General features: G+C 51.2%; 1 protein-coding gene across 1 annotated transcript in view; it reads left to right on the top strand.

Annotated features, from left to right (window-relative positions):
- Window positions 1-2429: 2429 nt before the first annotated feature.
- Window positions 2430-12620, top strand: part of Lamb3 (laminin subunit beta 3) — a 39974-nt gene continuing 29783 nt past the window's right edge. The window contains exons 1-3 of the mRNA XM_055609148.1: window positions 2430-2582; window positions 3828-3887; window positions 4852-5006. Coding sequence (XP_055465123.1) covers window positions 3857-3887; window positions 4852-5006 — 186 coding nt within the window. The 5' untranslated portion in view covers window positions 2430-2582; window positions 3828-3856. The remainder of the gene's footprint in view (window positions 2583-3827; window positions 3888-4851; window positions 5007-12620) is intronic.

Below are 12620 nucleotides of genomic sequence, written 5' to 3'. Positions count from 1 at the left end.
CTACGGAGCTCAGGGCACAGAGGGGAGGGAATAGGAACGGAGCTCTGACCACAGTCGGCCTCACAGCCTGCCTGAGCTTTGGGTTTGGCCTGGAGAGATAGGGAGCCTGGCGGACCCAGCACAGACCCAGAGACCTCCTGTTTGGCTTTGTCTGTGGATCAGGTTGTGCAGGGTGGTGCAGTGTGGTCTAGCCAGGAGGGCAGCTGGAAGGGGTTGAAGGTCTGGTTACTTTTGGACACAGAATTTGCTGGTTGGCAGTTGCTGGCCCAGATGCAAAAAAAACCCAAAAACCAAACCAACAACAAACCAGTCCAGGACAATGTCGCCGTCGCCTGCCTGAGTTTCATGAGCCCGGGCTCCAGGGCAGACACTTGCTCTGAAGCAGGAGCTGCCCAGCAGGCACAGAGGGAAGCTGAGGCGTGCAGGCCACACCCTGGTTGCCTGTAGCCCAGCCAGACCCTCGTGGCAATGTAGGCTGCACTGTGCATATCTTTGGACACCTTGAGCTCTGGTGTGGTCAAGCCGGCGGCAGGTGACCTGGCTTCTGGGGGCACTTTGAGATGAATGGTGTCCTCATCTGGGGTACTCCCAGAGGGCTGCATAAGCAGCTTCTAGAACATTCCTGTGGGTGAGGCCTTTGCAGAGCAGCTGATGTTTGCCTCCTGTGAAGCCAAACCTGGGACCTGCCCCAGCTTGCAAAGGCTGAGGCACCAAATGCTGATTTACCTGGGCTTCTGGGTGCAGAAAGGTGTGTGGAGGCGAGGGAGGGAGGGAGGGAGGGGAGTTCACAGGCCCAGCCACTCAGTGAGGCCTGTCTCCTTTTTCTCCCCCTCCTCTGAGGTTGGAGCTTCCACACCGAAGCTTCTCAGCAGGCTGAGCTAACTATTATTGAGCTCTTTGTCACATCCTCTGGCAAAGGGGGGATTTCCGGATGTCTGGAATTTGGGAGTGGAAACAGACCAAGTGGGTGGAAATTCTCAAACCTCAAGGTACCAGAGGTAACCCTTCTCTGTCAGGATTGGTGGGGTCTCTCTGTGCCCCTGAAGGACTGATGAAGGAATGATGTACTCACCCCACCTGCAGAATTAAGCCAGATTCCATCATTAATGCTGCCCAGGTCTCTTGTGCTAACAGCCTCTTTGAACATTTGCTGACCAAAGTGTTCCTCCATTTGAGCTTGAGCTAAATCTGAAGCTTGGAGGGAGACCTGTCCAGTTCAGTTCACAGAGCCTTGACCTACTTTTCCCTTGGGCATATCCTTCTGTGTTAGAGGAAACCTTGACCCTGAATAGGGGTTGCAGAATCCCACTTATGGCTGAGGGTGTAGCCCAGTGGTAGAGCGCTGGCCCAGCATGGCCTGGATTCATGGCCAGCATGACATACCTTTAATCCCTGCACTTGGGGGGTGGAGGCAGGAGGATAAGAAAATCAAGGTCATCACTGGCTTTTTAATGGCTTAGAGGCCAGCCTAGGGTATGTGAAACACTACCTTAGGAGGGAAAGGTCTCCTTCAAATTGTGACATTGAGTCAGTGTCTTCAGGGTCAGGACAGGAACTGTGACCTCCAGGTCTGCTGAGACGCCCTCTGACCCAGACCTGGAAAGGAAAGTGTCCTTGACCAACCTTTCCTCCTGGTCCTGCGTCTGCACTTACCATGGTTGCCCCCCCCCCCCGACACCCCTCAAAGGACTGTGTTCCTGGGCCGGGCCGGTGCCAGGGGAGGCCTGCCCTGCCCTTACCAGCCCAGCTATACCTCAGGTCTGTTTTCAGACCCTGCAGGCTGGCATTCCTGTCCGGGAGGGTGGGGTCAGTAGCAGCTGGGACGGTGACTCACAGGCAGTTACCTGTCCCAGGGCGCCCTGCCAGCCCTGCCAGCCCTGCCAGCCCTGCCAAGGAGCTTGAGGCTCTGGAAGCTGCTCTGTTCAACTTCCGGTGGGAGAACTGAGCTTCGTCCACACGGGAGCCGTCTACAGACCCCCGAACTTCCCAGGACCTCGGGGTTTTCCACATTTTTCCTTTGGGGTGGCCCTGGTGCTTTCCAGGGTTCTGAATATTTGGGCCTTCCACTGTCCAACCCAGCGTCAGGCAGGCCCACACCCTATCAGTCTGGTCTGCTGAGTGTCCCCAGCCTGGTTGGTCTTTTGCCCATGGTGGTCTGGGACTTAAGAGGAAGCTGACACCTACTAAACTTGGAAAGGTGACAAATCCAGTGCCTGGACCCTTCCCCTTCCCAGGGACAACCCCTCCCCCACCCCAGGGGCACCCCCTCCGCCATCCCTAAAGACCTTCTGCTGCCTGTTTCCAGGACCTTCTAGCCCTCCAGAAACCCCAGGGCAGGCAGCCTCCTAGACCAACCCACTTGCCTGGTCCTGTCCCGAGGGTGGGGGTGCAGTGACGTCAGATGGGCGTGGTGCTGCCAGATTCCTGAGGCCGCCCTGTAGCGCTTTATGCCCAGCCCGGGAGTCTCCAGAGGTGAGGCTGCTGCTTAAAACCTTGGAGCCAAGACGGGGACCCCACATCCCCAGGGAGCTCTCTGAGAGGGATCTGGAGAAGAACAGGGGAGTGTAGGAGCTCTGGGTGAGGTAGGTTATCTGCCTTTCCTGTCCTGTGGGAGGATGAAGAAGGGCTGTCTCCGGGGACTGAGGTGAGGCCTGGGTGCAGGGCCCGTGCAGCACTCTCCTCAGGAGCTCACCTGAGTACACTTGGGTAAATGGCAGTGGCTGTTTGAATTGCTTTTCTCGGCTGATAAGCACCTGCGGACTTAGAAGAAAGCAGCTAAGATCTGGGCTCAGCACAAAGGCCAGGTGGGAGGGATGGTCAGGCCGCAGCTCAGCCTCATTCCTGGTAGGTTTCAGCTCTTTGACCCTTAGTGGCCCTGAGTCCTCAGGCCACATACCCAGCTTGGGCTGCCGACTGCTCTGAGGAAGGACTGAAACATGAGTTGTAAAATGGCAGAAAGGCTGCCTGGTCCCCCAGCCTGCCCACTGTCCCATCTTTCCTCAGCCGCTTTGGATGTCGTTGGGTGTCATGGGACCTGTGTCCTCTCCCAGGTAGAGGGAGAGTGGTGCCTGCCTCTGAGGTTGCCCTGCCTCCTGCACTGTTCCCAGCTGCCTTCAGCATCCCTGCTCATCATAACTGGAGAGGATTTTGAGTTGCTTTTGGTGTGGATGAACTCTTCTCTCCTTTTTCTTAAAACTGTCAGGCCCACCTATCCCCACAGGACCCCACACTTCCCCACAGCACTCCAGGCTTCCCCATCTTTACCCCACAGCACCCCACCTCTTCCCACAGCACCCCACCTGTCTTAAGATCCCTCTCCTTCCCATAGCATCCCAGCAACCTGGTTAGCCTAGAGTGGTGGCTCCCATGCCTTCAGCCTCACTGGCCCTGTCTGTTCAGGAAAAGTCCTCCCTCTTTTTCCTTCAGCATCTTTGGCCTATGTGCCTTTGGCTTGTAGGTTAGCCTGGGTTGAAGCCCCAAGAAAGCCCAAGCCCACTCTCTTGAGGCAGAAACAAAGGCATAGACCCCACCCCCTGCCTTAGCTTTCTGCTGCAATGGGCCGTGCCCTCCCTTCTCCTGCACAGTCCCCATACTTTCACCCATTTCAGAAAAGGAAGTGAAGCCTGGGATTTCTCAGGGCTCCCTGTAGGTCTCTAATATCTGGGTCAGGGGTCCCAGGTTCTTGCCACTGGCTGCAAATGTACTCCCTGCTCAGAAGTCTCTGTGAGACTGTGGGGTCAGGAACTTGGTGAGGACAGTAGCCTAGCATGGAGGAGGGACAGTGGGGGCTGAGGATTGACTATCCAGGATGCTTTTCTTTGTTCTAGGTGACCTCTCTAGGGACCTGCAGTGGCCCATGATGATAGCACTTTTAGTCCTGTGCTTGGGTAAGCATCCCTCCCTCCCTCCAGGCCACCAGCAGAAGAGAGCTGAGCAGAGGTGTGTGTGCCGCCTGCCAGCCTTAGCACTTGTGGGCGCTCCCATCTCTCTGAGCAACAGGGGGAAGGGGCTTCTCTGCCACTCTCAGAAGGCTCTCCATGCCTTCTTGGGTGGTTTCCTAAGCGCTTCCCACCCTCTGTTCCCTTACTCTCACTCTCAAGCTTGCTCCAGCGCCACTGTGGCTGGAGTTCTCTGTTTTCCTGGAAGTCAGGGCTGCTTGGCTTCAGATAATGGCTAGGTCTGTCAGCTGCGTGGACAGAACAGAAGCATTTCTCAGTGTTCCCCCAAGGGCTCAGACAACAGCCTCCTCTGGCTGTGCACTGAGGATGCTACACGGGCACAAACAGTTGTCACATGCTTACATGGCCCAGCGTGTGTGTCCAGATTGATTCTGAAGCCACATACAGGTGGCACAGGTCGTGTGCTAAGATCACTGCTGGTTACGGCCATTTCACCTCCTCTTCCTTTCTTTTTCTCTTTTCTTTAACCAAGAAAGTAGTTCGACAATTTTATACACGTGTATGGTCTCATGTAACCCAGGCTGGCCTTGACTTCCTTGTGTAGCTGAGGATAACCTTGAACTCTTGAACCCATTGCCTCTAGCTCCTGAATTCTAGGGTTCCAGGTGCATACCACCACACCTGGCTCATGCAGTACTGAGGACTGAACCCAGGACTTCATGCCCGCTAGGCAAACACTCTATTAGCTGTGTGACAATCCCCTCCATTTAGTTTGGGTTATAGGATGTGAAACCAGCCCCTCACCTCCCTGAACTGGGACGGTAGTGATCATACTGACACCAGTGAAGAGAGGGCCCAGTTTTGCCAATGTCTGCTCCACAGAGGGAATATTGGAGTGTCTGGCTGGAATCTCATATTTTGGACCCACCCCAACATTCTCCTGTAATTCTAGCCTTGCCTGGCCTCTTGTGTGCCCAACAAGCCTGCTCCCGGGGGGCATGTTATCCACCTGTTGGGGACTTGCTCGTTGGAAGGACTCAGCATCTCCGAGCCTCATCTACCTGCGGTCTGACCAAGCCGGAGATCTACTGCACCCAGTATGGACAGGTAGGTCCTCCTTCCAAGGCCTTTAGGACAGGAGGAAGGCGGGGCAGAATGGGCGTACTGGATACAGTGTGGGAGCACAGGTCAGGGGCCATGCTTTGGGAGACGGCAGAAGAGTTTCAGGCCAGATCCCTGCTTCCAAGGAGTTTGGAAGTGTGCAGAGTCAACAAGGCCTCTCTGCTCTGAGGGTCAAGATGGTGTCTTGACCCTCTCTGGTGAAGCACAGATCTGAATTACGTCGCAGTCCCTCTATTGCTGTTCCTCTGGGTCAGTGTGATTGGGGCAAGTGAGAAAGCACGTCCACAGGCTGGAGCAGGTCGTCTGTGTCCTCCCTGTGTGAAGGGGTAGCATCTGTCAGTCCTGGTGGTCCATGTTCACCAACCAGGCAAATGGGAAGCCTTCTGGGTTGACTCATAAACGAAGAAGGGGCAGAGACTCAGCTGATGGTGGGACACGGAACAGAGCAAGCCCCCACCTTGCTGCTTTGAGTACGCCGGATAGGGTTGCCTATCAGCCAATCAGCCTTTTCTTTTCTTTCAAGCATCTTTATTTCCGTGTATACACAGCTGTCATAGTGTAGATTAATCATGTAAGTAAGGAGGTTCAGGATGACATTACACATTCTGTGATGGTTAGTTTTGAATGTCAACTTGCCAGTGCCTAGAATCAGAATCAGTGGGCAAAGAGCCACAACTGAAGAATTACCTAGATCAGATTGGCCGTGGGCACACCTGTAGGGGACTGTCTTGGTAATTGATGGTGGAAGACCCTCGTCATGGGTGGCATCATTTCTTGGGCAAGGCCCTGGACTATGTAAGAGCAGAAGCTGGCTGGCTGCTCCGCAGATTGATGGGCAGCGTGGGTGCCTTCGCAACTCTCTGCTCATGTCTGTGGGGTCATGGGTTAGCTGAGTGAGGCCTGCCTTGACTTTCCTGAAATGGTGGATGCTGACCTGCAATTGAAAGCCAAACTCCCTCCTCTCCCGCACTGGTGTTCTCTGAGTACTCTGTTACAGCAACATGAATGAAAGCAAAACACAGGAATATGTAATACACATTGATGTCATTCTCTGTCTAGCGATCTTCCTTTTGTACATTTTAACGTTTTCATACAGGTATATTCTGCACCTTGAGTGCGTCCTCTGCTGCTCCTTCCTTCCACACTCCCTTTTCTTGGCCATCCTTTCTCACATGTGTCCTTATTCTCTCCCTTGACAATTTCACTTCTACTTTAAGTTAATGGATGCACACATCATTGCATTTAAACCTACAAACTGAAAATGAGAGAAATGAGATCTGATATCGATCGTTTCAAGACTGGCTTAGTTCAACTATATCTCCAGTTGCATCCATGTTCTCTCTAACATTGTAATTTTGTTATTTTTATCGCTTAAAAAGGAGCCACGTTTTCCCTGTGCACCTGTTTTTGGTCTCCCAGGTGGGATCCGCATTAGCCGTTGTGAACAGTGCAGCAGCAACGCTGATGTGCTGGTGTCTCTGATGAGTTGGCTCTGTGTCCTTTGGGCAAATACCCATCTGGGACATGTAGAGATCGACTTTAAGATCTTGGGAGGCCTCCGTGCTGACTTCTGCATGAGACTAGTCTGTATTCCCACCAGCAGGGTCCTAAGGGTTCCTTTTGTCCACATCTTCACCAGCGTTCATTGTTTGACTTAATCTTTTCTTTTTCTTTAAGAATTCCATACAATATGTTTTGGTCATATTTTTCCCCCTCCAGACTCTGCCTCTCCCCCTATCTCCCCAGCTTCATATTCTTATCTCTGTAGAAAAACCTAAATTCTAAACTAAACAGAACAACAACAACAGAATCACAGAAAAACAAAGAGTTGGATTGGGCTGGCTAATTACGTCAGAGTGTAAGGTCTGTCCTGCAGTTTGGTTGATGCACCCAATCTCACACCATTGAAGAAAACTTATTTTTCCTCTCCTAGAAGTTATCAATTGCAAAACTCTTCTTGGTAGGGGAGACTTTGTGTGAATTTCTCTGTTCCACACAGATTTCCTCCAGCTTGAACCTCTGCAGGTTTTGTGCATAGTGCCATAGGCTTGTGAGTTCATACGTGTATCATGCTGTTGTATCAGAAAATGCCATTTCACTGAGGTTCTTCACCACTCTGGCTCTTAATCTTTCTGCTCCTCTTCTGTGTGGCTTCCTGAGGAGAATGGTGTGACAGCGGCATCCCTCTCAGGGCCGAGCACTGGAAAGTCACTTGCTCTCTGCATACTGTCCAGTTGTGGGTCTCTGTGTTAATTACCATCTACTTCAGGAAGAAGCTTCTCTGGTGAGGGTGGAGCTATGCCCTGGTCTATATGTCATCACGAGTCATTTTGTTGCTATTTCCTTTAGCTGAATGATAGTTTTCTCCTAAGGCTCATGACCTATTCGGTCTCAGGCTCTTGGTGACTTTAGTGCTGTCAGGAATGGCTCTGTCTCATGGGCTGCCTTAAACCAAATGAAGCAGTGTTTGGCTGCTCTCATGGTAATGTGCCCCCATTGCACTGGCGGGCATAGCTGCCAGGCAGGCAGCTTTTAGAGCTTGCAAGGTTTGTAGCTGGGTGAGATTATCATTTTTCTCCTCTGGTAAGGAGTATAGCACATCCAGAATGGTTAATGTCAGGGTGGGTGAAGCTTCCAGCTGAGCACAGCTGAATGTCTCTGTTTGATGACACACATAAGTGATAGCATCAGCAACAGAGTCTTCCTGTCAGGTTGTGAAGGGTAACCGACAGCATTAGCAATAACCTATAACATTTGAGGGGCAGTCTATAGGCCCCCTTACCCCAACAACTCCCAAACCCATTCCTGTATTGGGCATTTTATTTGGTAGCATGTGATGCCTAGAAAAGACTGTACATCTTACTACAGGGATACAAACTCATCCATGTTCATGGCTGCCCTAGTCATAAAATCCAAAACTGGAAACAACCTAGTTTCCATCAAATGAAGAATGGATAATGAAAATATGATACATTTACATGGTGAAATATTATTCAGCTGTTAAGAAAAATAAAATCTGAATGTGAATGGATGGAGCTACAACCAGCCATCCCCAGTAAGGCAACCCAGACCCAGAAAGAGAAACATTGCATGTTTTCTTTTGTATGTGGATGTTAGCTTTTAAGCTTCAGATATGTGTGTTTCATTTTGAATGTCCACAGGGGTTAGGTAGACAGTAAGGGATGAAGGGGAGGAGATGCTCCTCCCAAGGAAGGGTAACTAGAATGCAGTGTTATAGGGGAGAAAGAGCAAAGTGAAATAGGAGGATTAAATGGGAAGGATGGAGGGCAGGGTAAAGAAGGGAATGCGGGAGTGGTCGCTAACACTAAAGGCCTTTTGAAAACCATGGGACACTTGCAGCTGTAGAAGCTACTGAAATGCATTCTCATGTAGAAGGGGCTTAATGAAGTTATTTGCAGTGCAGGAGCCGGCACTAGACAGCATGGTGTTTGTGTTCTTAGTGGCCGCTGTCCTACTGGGGTAATTGGAAGGCATCTTTGATCTGCATTTGGCTGATGGCTAATGAGACTGAACACCTTTTGAGAACTGTTTTATTAGCGCATTTATTGATATTTTTCTTTGAATTTTGGTTGTTTAGTTGTGTTCTTGGTATATTATAAATATTAGTCCCCTGTTGGATATGTAGCCAGCGAATATTTTTTCCTCCTCTGTAGGCTGGCTCTTTACTATTTTCTTAGCTCTACAGAAGCTTTTTAACTTTTCAGGTCCTATTTCTTGATTGTTGGCCATAATTCCTTAGCAGCTGGGGCCTTATTCAGAAAGTCCTTGGTTGTGCCCACACCTTCAAGTGTTTTCCCTTAAGTTTCAGGTCTTGTATCAAGTCTTTGATCCACATGGGCTGATTTTTGTTGTGTGTGGGAGTAGGACTCTGGACTTACTCACATACTTGTGGATAGCTAGTTTCTCAGCTCCATTTGCTAAAGGGGCAGTCTTTTCTCCGATGTGCATTTTTGGCAGATTTGTCAAAAGTCAGGTGACTGTAGCTGTGTGGGTTTATGCCTGGATCTTGGGCTCTGTTGAGTTCCACATGTGCTTGTGTAGCAGTCCCATCCTGTCTCTGTTCCTGCACCTCTGTAGTATGCCTTGAGATCAGGGACGGTGTCTCCTCCAGCTATTCTTATTGTACAGGAGTACTCTGGCTCTCTACGGTCTTTAGTGCTTCCATATGAGTTTTAACGTTGACTTTTCTGTTTCTGTGACAAGTGGCATTGGAATTTTGATGAGGACTGCACTGAATCTGTAGGTCGTTTTGGGTAACATAGCCATTCTCACAGTATTAATTCTTCTGATCCATGACTCTGAGAAGTCAGTTTAAAGTTTGCGTTGTACAGACTTTTTGCTTCCTTGGTTAGATTTATTGCAGAGCATTTTAAAGCAAAAATTGCTCTTTTTAAGGGTTCTAGCATTCTCCCACAACGCCTCTGAACCTTTTCTTTAGGAACTTTGGATATCTTTTCTTTCCCCTCAACAAGCTGGGGTCTTTTCTTGCTTCTTTGTGTTTACATGTGTTGAAACCTTTCTGTCTCCTTGTCTCCCTCGCAGTTGCCTGACTGGCCTGTTTTGTTTTGTTGTGTTAAGGATTGAACCTCATACAAGTCTTCCACTGAGCTACAACCTTAGCCCTACTTTAACTCTGTTTTTGGAGATGGGTCTCGCTATGTAGCTCTGACTGTCCTGCAACTCACTGTAGAGACCAGGCTGGCTTCAAACTCACAGAGATCACCTGCTTTCGCCTCCCAAGTGTTGGGATTAATGGTGTGTGTCACTACTCCTAGCTTTACTTTAAGTCTTCCATTCAAGGCTGAGTCTTCTTAAGTTGCCCTGGTTGGCCCTGAACACTAAATGCTCTGTTCTTAGCCTCCTGAATAGCTGGAGTCCTCAGCAACTTTACTGTCTTCAAAACAGGCTTGTGCAGGAGAATGGCAGGTAGGGAGAAGCTTGCCAGGAACGTCTGCAGCCTCTGGGGGGTGGGGAGGAAGAGGGACGGAAGCAGATGGTTGCCTTTGACCTTGATGAAGGAGCAAGGGCTTTTGTAAACCCAGGCTGCCCTGGCCTCAGGACCTCAAAGACGGTATTTGAAATGTTCTTTTCTCACTGTCCTCTTGGCCCCTGGCATTCTTGTGGCCATTTTTAATCAGAGAAGGCACTGGCTTGGGACTCTGGAGAAGGCTAGTGAAGACAGCCTTCACTCTCCCACTAGCTGTTTATGTCACCCACTTGGATATAGGAAGCCTGCTTGACCAGGTTGGGTAACAGACTGTGCCCCGTGGGTCAAGCGACAGGGGACCTGCAGTGAGTGCTAAGCTTTCCAGGCAGTAGAGAGACTCCAGATGCCTACCCACACCCCCCCAAATTATGTGCCAGTAAGCCCAGGCCTGATTTTCAGGGGTGACTTCTGTCCTCTTCTTAAGATGGGCTGGCTTCAGGAAGGTGGAGCAGGGAGAGAGCAGGACCCCATAACAGAAGATAACCTCCCACACCCTGGGAGAAGGGCCTTTCCTCTGCTCGGATTGGACTCCATGGCGGCCCTCTGCCTCTTTCAGCTAGCGCCCCAGGAACTGGCCTCCTTTCCTGGAGCAAAGTGGGGTGCTTGCAAAAGAGAAGTCTAGACTGTTGCAACCCTGGGGATGGGTAAACAGTAGCTGTTTTTCGGTGAGAGCTGAGCAGCTTTGGCTCATTTTCTTATCCTGTGGGAGAAGTAAGTCCAGGAAGCCCTTTGCAGAGTAGAGAATGGCACATCTCCTGGGTGGTGTAAAGTTCCAGGTCTCCTGCTAACTGCAGCAGGAGGCTTGGGCATGAACTCGGTTTCACTCTCGCACTAGCCAGTGTGGGACAGAGTGCTCTGCGGGGTCTCTCCTTCCTTCTACGCTCCTGGGTATCAGCTCGGTGCACACAGCGCGGTCTCTCCTGTGCCTCCTGCCCACTGCCTGGTTTTCTCCTTCTCCCTCCTATGCCTTCTCCAAACTGTGATTCTCAGTGATACACACACACACACACACACACACACACACACACACACACACACACTGAAGGTGCAGAGCCCACTCTCAGTCCTGTGTTGGGTGGACCCCGCCTTCCCGGGACTTATATAGAATATTATAGAAACACACGAATATATATATTACTCGACACACACACACACACACACATACACATACACACACACACACACACACACACACACACACATATGTGTGTGTCGAGTAATCGTCACAGCCCCTTGTTAGTCCCCTGAGCCCTGGTGTGTGGACTCCAGACAGGGATGAGGGAACGTGGGCTTTCCTGAGTGGTTGTGCTGGGAGGGCACTCAGCAGCTTCTCACCCCTTCTCTTCTGCATCTGCACATCCCTGGAGTTGGGGCTCCTCTTCTGTTGTATAGGGGTGACAGTGGTGGCCTGCTGAGGTGGCATGAGGGTGAGCGCAGAGGGACTTGTGACCTTGGACCTCTCTGTCACCTCACTTCACCCCTCCTCAGTTGGACGGGTAGAAGGGAGAGAGTTTCAGGCTTGCTGGGACTCTGTCTGGTTCCAAAAGTGCCCCTTCAGCTCTGGCCTCCAGACGGGACTCCCCTGCAAGCCAATCTTAGCCCGTCTGCACATTCCTTCTCAGCCCCACTCTGCCTCCGTGACTGGCCAGGTTCTGTGGGCCTCAGTGTGGGCTTCCTTGAATTTCAGCTGTGTGTTGCAACCCTTGCAGCGGACATTGGACACAGTTGTGTTTGCCCGGTGGCACTCCCCCTCCACTTTGCCCTTCTGGGCTGGCCTGCCTCCCTGACCCATCAGTAGTCTGTTCCTGAGTGTGGGCTGCACTCCACCAGAACAGCCTGCCTGGCGTTTCCTAGTTCTAGACTGTCTGCCCCATGCTTCCCTCCTTCGGGCTCCTGAGTCTTCTGTCATTGTACACATATTCCCTCAGTCTCAAGGCCTGCATAGAGCCGCCTATCCTGGGCCACTTCTATGCCACCCCAGAGCCACAGATGAGAGGCAGCTCTGGTAGCATCCAGGTCAAGCAATTATTGTGAGGACTACGTGACAGAATGTCCAGAATGAACGCAGCACCCGCCTCCTGCAGGTCCTCCTCTTTCCCTCCCTTCTTGCCTCTTGGGGGCTGTGTCTGCACACAGAAGCAGCTGTACCCACAAGTGTCTAGAGCACATCTTCCTGATCAGGCCGCTGACACGCCCCATGGGAGTGAAACCACCTTGGTCCCTGCCTTCTCTGCTTCCTAAGGTCACTGCTGTCAGTCTGATCTGGGCAGGGGGATGGTGTGCTGCTGGAGAAGCCACAGTTAGTCAGCCCTGACTCAGGGCTCTGGTCCTGGTTCTGACTCTTAGAATAAAGTTGTGGCTTTGGGAAAGCTATGGCTTCTCTCTGGATCACCATATTGCCAGGCACGGTGGTGTACACCTATGATCCTAGCACTCAGGGAGGCAGAGGCAGGCAGATCTTTGTGAGTTTGAGGAAAGCCTGGTCTACAAAGCAAGTCCAGGACAGCTAAGGCTACGTAGAGAAACCCTGTCTCAAAAGAAGAAAGAAAGAAAGAAAGAAAGAAAGAAAGAAAGAAAGAAAGAAAGAAAGA

Source organism: Psammomys obesus, unplaced genomic scaffold (genome assembly GCF_907164565.1).
Source record: "Psammomys obesus unplaced genomic scaffold, mPsaObe1.curated_primary_1811, whole genome shotgun sequence".
Taxonomy (NCBI): domain Eukaryota; kingdom Metazoa; phylum Chordata; class Mammalia; order Rodentia; family Muridae; genus Psammomys; species Psammomys obesus.
The sequence above is the reverse complement of the archived record's forward strand: the minus strand, read 5'-3'. Positions and strand labels throughout refer to the sequence as shown.